This window comes from Poecilia latipinna, unplaced genomic scaffold (genome assembly GCF_001443285.1).
Source record: "Poecilia latipinna isolate Pla-1442-1.1 unplaced genomic scaffold, P_latipinna-1.0 Scaffold881, whole genome shotgun sequence".
In the NCBI taxonomy this organism is placed as follows: domain Eukaryota; kingdom Metazoa; phylum Chordata; class Actinopteri; order Cyprinodontiformes; family Poeciliidae; genus Poecilia; species Poecilia latipinna.
This window is the reverse complement of record NW_015113497.1, coordinates 180,762-189,407: the sequence shown is the minus strand read 5'-3', so window position 1 is coordinate 189,407 and position 8,646 is coordinate 180,762. Positions and strand designations below refer to the sequence as shown.

Below are 8,646 nucleotides of genomic sequence, written 5' to 3'. Positions count from 1 at the left end.
ATTGGTTATGAATTTGTTCGATACAATACTGCAGATCTATTCAGTCTAATTCTATGGCTAGTACTCTGAGCAACATCATGTTGTTTATTTTACATTATATTTAGAATTCCTAATTTTACTTTCTGAACCATTTGAAAGGTTTGTTGCAGCTTATTTTTTACATCTTCGACCAACGTATTCAACCTGTCGTTTTTGTCAGCTTCAGTTTCTTTATTATTTTACATTGGGTGTTATATTTCTAATTGCTGTGACTGAGCAAATTAAAGTTGTGTTGTTTTTACATGCTTGACCAACTTGTGAAACTCTTGGAGTGTTGTATTGGTGCAGAGTTACCAAATAAATGTGTAATAAAATACATTTAAAAAAAAGAAATGTTTTCAGAACAGTTTTTCTGTATCGGATCAGTATTGACCAATACTAAACGTCAGATACCGGTATTGGTTTTGGAAGTGAAAACAGATACCGGAGCAGTGCATTCGTATTCCACACAGGTGGTAGAGAGCTCTATAATTACAGGTGCAGCGTCTTCACTTCAGATGTAGAAATCTAGAGGTGCCAATATTTCAATGTCTAGTGATTTTGATTCAGACACTAATTTTCTATTCAAATGGGCAAGAGATTCTGGAAGTGTAAACATTAATTTAAGATAATTCTACAGGGTTTCATACCGCATCGAATTCCATCATTTTATATTTCAACAAAAATAGGTTTGTGAATAAATTTCTGCAACTTAAATTATCAGTATTGTTTGCTTAGCTGCCTGGCTTTTTCTTACATAAGAAAATATTTACTGAGGCTGAGTGGACACGTAATGCAATGTGAGGTACACTCGGAAATAGAAGTGGCAAAGACGTACAACTTAAACATATTTGAAATAGATTTTTACACATTTTGAATCTATTTAAGATTTCCAGGACTAGGAAATGAAATCCTTTACACAAAACCTCTTGAATGCTCCTCCTCCTCTCTCTACCTCTCTCCTTTCTATCTCCTTGCGTCGTTCTTCTTCTCTTTGCCTCTCCAGCTCTCGTTGCCTCTCCAGTTGCTTCTCCAGCTCCTGTTGTCGCCTCCTCTCCTGTTCCAGACGCTCACGCTCCTGAAGCACCAACACGCAAATGTAACCAGGCAGATAATAGGGTTTTTTGGGTTTTTTTGTTACTCCCATGTTATAGTTGATATGGAAATAAGCGTACCTTCCTCTCCTGTTCCTCCCTCTCCAGCGCCGCCAGCCGCTCCTGCTCTTTCCTCTGCTGCTCCTGAAGAGCCTGGCGTCTTTTTTCCAGCTCCAGGTTTCCTCTTTCAAAGTTCTCCCTCTTCTTGTCCTCAAATGTCACTGTGGAGGGGTGGAATATATAAACATAACCACTGTTAATGGCTAAAAACAGTGAAGAATGTGAATAGAAAAAGCATCTGTTTAGATTTATATTAATAGGAAATCGGCTAAGAGTTAAACAGAAATGCAGAAAAATTCATTTACGTTTCCATAACAACACAAACCATGCAGTATTTTAATGTTGTGCAAGAAGAAACTTCCAGAAGGAACAGGATTAAACTTCTACATATATAGTGCTCTCAAAACTATCAACATCCACTGAATTGCTTCAAAAGCCTTCCCACAGGATGATATTGCCACCACCATGTGTCACCATGGCAACAGCGTTTTTAGGATGATGTGCAGTGTTAAGTGCTCGGCTAAATACCACATTCAGGACAAGCAGGACTTCTTTTGGCTTTCAATAATTGATTGTTTTTCTTATACCGAGACTAAACTACACACAGGTGGAAGAACCTATTTAATAATTGGATGGCTTCTGAAGGCAGTTGTTTGTGATGTACTTTCTTTTGGGGTATTCAAGTAAAGGGGGACAAATACATATGCTTTCCATGATTTTTGCAGAGAACGATGGGTAAAAATTTGTTTTTTCACCCAATAAGTCATTAAAAAACATGCAGCGCCATCATCTTCCTACCACTTCCTGTTGTAGTCTTCTTTGAGGTTTACGCCAGTGGCAACATCCGGTTGTTTTGTCATGTGACAAAACAAATGAATGAATGTTCAGTTGTTTTGTTTCACACATCATGTGATGTGAAAAAAAGTGTTTCAATTGCAATTTCCCCAGATCAATTTTGATAAGACAAAAAAAAAAAGCAGCAAATTTTTAAATAATTTTTTTCTTCTAAATTTTATTAAGCAAATTTATTTTCAAAATATCAAAATGATTGCAGAAAAATATGGTCAATGGAAGCACAACTATATTTGCACTTTTTAATGCCGATAGGTTTTAAGCATCAATATGTAGCTTGTGTATAAAGTGGAGCATTTGGTTTGTTTACCTATTATGAGCAAGGTTCAAAGTATATTTAAGGGAATTATTATGGCAAATCTCAGCTGGTATGGTAGCATAAGCTAGATTTCTGCTACCATACCAGTAATCTAGCTGGTATGGTATGGAGCCAGAACAAACTCCACCTGGTAGTTTCTTCTCCTGGTTGCTCTCGTTCTCCTCCTCCGTCTCCTCTGGGACACTCTTCTGGTCTGACTGGACGCTGTCACTCCGTACACGCCTTTGAGAGAGAGAGACACACACACACACGTTCACCTGATTGGCTGTTCATCTCCCGTTCACCAAACCGACAACAGTGGGATAGATACCTGAAGGTTGGCGGGAGGTAATCTGCTGGTAACACTGGAGGCAGTGGTAACCCTGACATGGCCATGTCTATGAGGTGCATAGCCAAGATGAACTCCTCCGCTGTTAGCTTCCCATCCTGATCAATGTCTGACAGACTCCTGAAGGAGATCATAATCCAACAGATTTTCACATGCTTGCTCTTCTTCTTTTAGCTAATAAATGGTTGAATTCAATGCACTGACCAGATCGTGGCTAACTGGCTCTGAGGAAGGCTGGATTGCATCAGAATAGTGCGAGCCTGGGGTCCTGAATTAGAAATTCATGTGAGTAGTTTAGAGAAAGGCATTGAAATTTCAATAAAAAACTGTTAGTGTGTGTGTGGACGCACCGGTGAGGTACCCGCTCATCATCTTATCATGGGAGTTAAAAAGCTGCCTGTACTTTAGTCTGGAGGACTGAGGAACTGCCCAATCAGAAGGAGGCTGAGTACTGGGAGAAGATTGAAACATGAAAGATGCAATGATTACTATGCTGTGTTGTCTCTTTTTATAGCTACAGGTGCATCTCAATACATCAAAATATCACTGAAAAGTTATTTTATTACAATAATTCAATATAAATAGTGTCCTTACACACACAGTGATATATTTTAAGTGCTTATTTCAGTTCATTTAAATCAAGGCTCTGCAACTCGTGTTGAGACAGTGAACGGCAATCACCAATCATACACTTTTTCACAGGAATCAGCTTATTATGATCAATGGCCGATCGATCGGCACACCTCTGTGAGATATATATATATATATATATATATATATATATATATATATATATATATATATGTTTACTTGTGTTTTGTGGACTTGGAGAAGGCGTTCCACCGTGTCCCTCGGGGAGCCCTTGGGGTTCTCCGGGAGTATGGGGTACCGGGCCCTTTGATACGGGCTGTCAGGTCCCTGTATGACCAGTGTCAGAGTCTGGTCCGCATTGCCGGCAGTAAGTCGGGCTCGTTACGGGTGAGAGTTGGTATCCGCCAAGGCTGCCCTCTGTCACAGATTCTGTTCATTACTTTTTAAGGACAGACTTGTTAGGCACAGCCAAGATGTTGAGGGGATCCGTTTTGGTGGCCTTAGGATCGCATCTCTGCTTTTTGCAGATAATGTGGTCCTATTGGCTTCATCAGGTCATGATCTACAGCTTTCACTGGAGCGATTCGCAGCCGAGTGTGAAGCAACAGGGTTGAGGATCAGTGCCTCCAAATCTGAGGTCATTGTCTTGAGCCGGAAAAAGGTAGAGTGCCTTCTCCGTATCGGGGAGGATGTCCTGCCCAAGTGGAGGAGTTCAAGTATTTCAGGGTCTTGTTCACAAATGAGAGAAAAATTGGACGGGAGATCGACAGATTGGTGCAGCGTCTGCAGTGAAACAGGCGCTGTACCGGTCTGTCGTGGTGAAGTCATGAGCTTTAGGTCATGACTGAAAGAACGAGGTCATGGATACAAGCAGCCAAAATGAGTTTGTCTGAGGGTGGCCGGGCTCTCCTTTAGAGATAGGGTGAGAAGTTCGGTCATCCGGGAGGGACTCAGAGTAGATCCACTGCTCCTTCACATCGAGAGGAGCCAGTTGAGGTGGCTTGGGGATCTGGTCAGGATGCCTCCTGGACACCTTTCTCGGCTGGCCTGGAAACACCATGAGATTCCTCCAGAGGAGCTGGAAGAAGTGGCTGGGGAGAGGGAAGTCTGGGCCTCCATTCTGAAGCTGCTACCCCTGCGACCCGTCCCCAGATAAGCCGAAGAAGATGGAGATATATCTTTTTTTTAAAGATCATGTAATATATGTGGTCCTAAACATGTTTTATTTAGCTGGACTGAGTTCAAAATGGCTCTTTCAATTACAAAGGTTGCAAACTCTAAATTCCATTAAAAAGCACAATTATATTTCATAAGAACAATGAATAAAAGATTTTTTTAGGCAGAAATTTTGTCCTGCTGAAACCACGATGTACAAAATATGTCCTGCACTGGTCAGATTTCTTTTTTGCAGAAATGACTGCATCGATGCAGCGTAGCATGGCGGACTTTAAATGTACTTTGGTAAGTGTAGGTAGAACTCAGGTCCTGCTGGAAATAAACACTATAAAAAGTTTGTTTATTAATGAACTAAATTACCTTTTCAATTATATTCTGATGTTTTTAGATTAACCTGAATAGAAGAAAGTAATGGACTCAGAGCCTACCCTGCAGCATCAAACGATGAGCCCTTCTGTGGCTTGGTGCTGGAACGATTGAACGAAGAGGTCTTGTTCACAGAGGGAGCTAAGAGAGAAATCCGAGAACAATTGTGACTTAAAAAAATCAAAACCTCTCTTTAGGAAGAGACAGAAAATGCTGAAGCAGTGCATTTTCAAGGTTATTCTGCACAATTTCTGATTAATTCAAATAAGTTGTCGTGAACCGATGTTCATGTTTCATGCATGTTTCTTGCCAATTACCGGCTAATCGGTTTTTTCTGGTTTGCCTTATAAAACCAATTATAATGCCTTACAATCGGTTTTATAAGTCATTAAGCCTTATAAAAGGTTTAATGCCTTTTATAAAAATATAAAAGGCATGAAACAATAAAAAAACAGCTTTCTTCTCTTTTACCTGAGTGGGGGAAGCCTGAGATGGGCGGCATCATAGCTGTGGGAGGAGCTCCGTTGGCAATGGGTGGAGGAAGGGGCGGAGGAGCCGAAGAGACGAGAGGAGGAGACACCCCAACGGGAAGAGGAGGAAGAGGGAGCGGGGGCACAACTGGAAGGGGGGCTGGAATGGGAGTCGGAATGGGTGCCATAGGAGGCATGCCTGGGAGAAAACACAGCAGCTCATGTGATTACTTTAATGACCAAAAAAAAATTTACACATAAATGTTAAAGTATTTGTTACCATAGCAAAGGTCGGAAGGAGAAAAAGACTATTACTAACCCTGAATTTACATTTTTGTCTCTCTAAACATACAAACAACAAAAGGCAAAAACGTGAACATCGTCTGCTGGACACTTGTCTTTGAGTGGGATGATTTTATCCCGTAACACGTTGGCTGTATGACGTAAACATTGACCAAGCTGTGCCATTTGTAACAAACAGGACAATTCAATGGCAATAGCCACTCTTCAAACCAAAGCGGGCAGCACAGGGATGGTTTTGGGCCAGACAAGTTTACTTTAAAATCTCACAATTTGCACAGTAAAGATTGAATTTATACAACTTATCTGCAAAGAAATAATGTTGGTTTGGGGTTTAGTTAAACTATAAAAAGTAAAATCTTCCCGTGTGTCTCACCAAAGCTGGCCTGTGGGGGTAAGGAGAGCGGCGGCTGCTTCATGCTGGGAGGAAGCGTTGGTGGCAGAGAGTGACCCTGGAGCTTCAGTTTGATGAGTTTCATGGCGATAGAAAACTCGTGGATGTCCATTCGGCCATCGCTGTTCATATCAGCCAAAGCCCTGCACATTCAGAGGAAACACAACTACTCCAACACAAACATGATAACACTTCAAATCTCTTACAACTCGGGGTGGAGAAGACAAACTAGAAAATAAAAAAGGAAATCTGCTAAGCTGCTAGCTAAAATCTGTTAGTAAGCTTAACGATGTAAAAGATTCACTCCATCCAGAGTAAATAGATCCGGCAGAAAAATAAAGCAAAAGTTACTGAAGATTGAACGACTAAACTTGGATAATTTAACCTATTACAGAAGCTTTTAAAATGGCAGCATTATGTTTTTTCCAGGCACATTGTGCCATTTTATAGCACAATCAAGTAAGTTACATTCACTTGTTATATAAAAAAAACTATCAAATATGACTTAAAAGAAATTTGACTTCATAATTTAACATCTTGAAATTGGGCCTCTGTCTCTTTAAGAAGCTCCTTTCTGAAACTCCACCTTCAGGAAGTCATCACAACATGGCTCCTCTATTAACCCTTTAAGTTTTTAATCAGCGTTTCACTGAAAAGTAGCTCCAATAATGAGCTCAGCAGATGTCCAGTTCCACCAGGTGTTTGCCAATTGCTGCTGGCTAGTCTGAAGGATTTTTCAAATATACATGAAAAATTCAAGGCAACACTCCAGATATGTTTTTGATGAGGGAATAACATTATAACATGATTCTTTAATGATTCCAGGTCATAATGTTAGTTATTAGTGTAACTATTGTTTGTTTGTTTGTTAAATATTACAACTGTGACAGAGCTAACTGTAAGAGCTGCTATTCTAAACAGCCTTTGAAACAAGAAACTGGTGATTTGATTTTGCGATTATCTGTCAGAGTGTTAGCTAAAAGCTTCCTTTGGGTTTCGTGACTCACCATATTTGGGCCAGGATGGGCGGGGGCAGCCCTGACTGAAGGAAAAAGTTTTTAGCCTGATCACCTAACGAGTGAACAGAAAGAAAATGTGAGACAAAAGCAAGCAAAAGAAGAAAAAAAACCCCAAAATGATTCCTGTAAATCAGCTGGGAAATATCAGTAAAGGAGATTTACGACTTCTTTATAGCCTTATTTCAGCTCACAAATACACGTTCAAGACGTCCAGATGTGATGGACAGTTCGTTACCTGTTATGTAACCCCCAGCAGACGGAGCGAGGCCGTGAAACTGCTGATCATGTTTGGCTCTTTCATCCGGAGTGATCAGAAACACGTCTTGTCCTAACACACCCATACAACACACACACGATTAGAGTCTGAGAGGGCAGGGCAATGCCAGAGAAAAGGCTGGAATGTGAGAAATGTATGAGTCAGAAGTTTCAGTTCTTGTTCGGTAAAATCAGATCTGCACGATAAAGACCAGACCTAGAGGCAGTGTTACAACGACCTGGTGTTGAAGGTTTTCCTCTCAATGACCAGCCTAACTATTAGTCTTAATGTTCCATACATCGGCCAATTAAATTAGATGCTACATTAGTCTCACACCAGGATTCAGCCATTTTAAGTGCTTTCCTTAAACCCCAACTTTCTGTATAATTTTTAACCCACATGTTTAGAGATTCGTGTTGAGTCAATTTTAGAAAACCAAAAAGGAAATAACTAACTTGTGTTCACATTCTACATCCAGAACATTTGAACTATTTCTTCAAATGCTAATACGATTTAGCATCACTGGTTTTGCTACCCTAAGCCGACTCAGATGTGTTTCAAAGATGAACAGTGACTCTGTTCATGGTCAAACAAATCAAACACAGAGGTTTAGAAATACTGCTCTGTCTGTTTTCGTCCCAGTCTAACTCTCCGAGCTAAAGTGACTAAACCTGGCAGAAGTTCAGGCAATATTTCAAAATCAAGAAATATTACACAACAAGTAGTTATGGCAAAGTCCATTACTTGCTCAGCATATTTTTGAAAATTCAGTCCTCATTTATACCCCCTTACAATGCCCCTGGTCATATTTACACACATACTGACCTGTGAAAGCAGTGGGGAACTGTGCCATGGTTCACTCAGTCTTCAGCAAATACACAACGCCTAGAACAACAACAGATTTTTTTTTTAAAAATGTAAAAAATTGAAATGCAATTTCAACAATTCATTAGTACATGGCATTGGGCGGTTCACAGAGTCAAAGTATATTGAGATTTCAAAACATTGTAATTGCAAAACTATAGAAAGTGTGGTAATGTCTTTGATACAGCTTAAAGTCCCTCTACTGAGATGTCAGAGAGGTGACTGGAGTTGTGGGATTTTAGGATAAGTCTAAGTATCAAAATCAACAAATATCCATGAATAAATGTTGTAAATAGTATTATTATTAAACTCATTTAATTATGTTATCTTATATGATCCTATCCCCCGATCTGATCTACCTCAGTAAAGGCTAAAAATCCACTATTGTCTTCTTCTTCTCTGTCGTGAGAGAGGAGAGGCTGTCAGACCACCAGCTCACATCCGCACGACTGCAGTTACTACCCTTTTCCACCGGCTCTACTCGGCCGGCTCGGCTCGCTTTAAATGCGTTTCCACCAGCCCTTTTCAACGGGGCTGGC

General features: G+C 40.3%; 1 protein-coding gene across 5 annotated transcripts in view; it reads right to left on the bottom strand.

Moving 5' to 3' along the window:
- The window catches only part of itsn1 (intersectin 1 (SH3 domain protein)), a 61,132-nt gene extending 52,959 nt beyond the window's left edge, over nt 1-8,173 (bottom strand). For all 5 annotated transcript variants that reach the window (XM_015048399.1, XM_015048401.1, XM_015048400.1 and 2 more), the window contains exons 1-12: nt 8,069-8,173; nt 7,223-7,315; nt 6,976-7,039; nt 5,951-6,111; nt 5,276-5,473; nt 4,867-4,945; nt 3,022-3,122; nt 2,876-2,939; nt 2,654-2,791; nt 2,471-2,565; nt 1,194-1,333; nt 974-1,096 (exon numbers count right to left, since the gene is read on the bottom strand). In XM_015048399.1, coding sequence (XP_014903885.1) covers nt 974-1,096; nt 1,194-1,333; nt 2,471-2,565; nt 2,654-2,791; nt 2,876-2,939; nt 3,022-3,122; nt 4,867-4,945; nt 5,276-5,473; nt 5,951-6,111; nt 6,976-7,039; nt 7,223-7,315; nt 8,069-8,096 — 1,284 coding nt within the window. In that variant the 5' untranslated portion in view covers nt 8,097-8,173. The remainder of the gene's footprint in view (nt 1-973; nt 1,097-1,193; nt 1,334-2,470; nt 2,566-2,653; nt 2,792-2,875; nt 2,940-3,021; nt 3,123-4,866; nt 4,946-5,275; nt 5,474-5,950; nt 6,112-6,975; nt 7,040-7,222; nt 7,316-8,068) is intronic.
- Between the last annotated feature and the right edge of the window lie 473 nt (nt 8,174-8,646).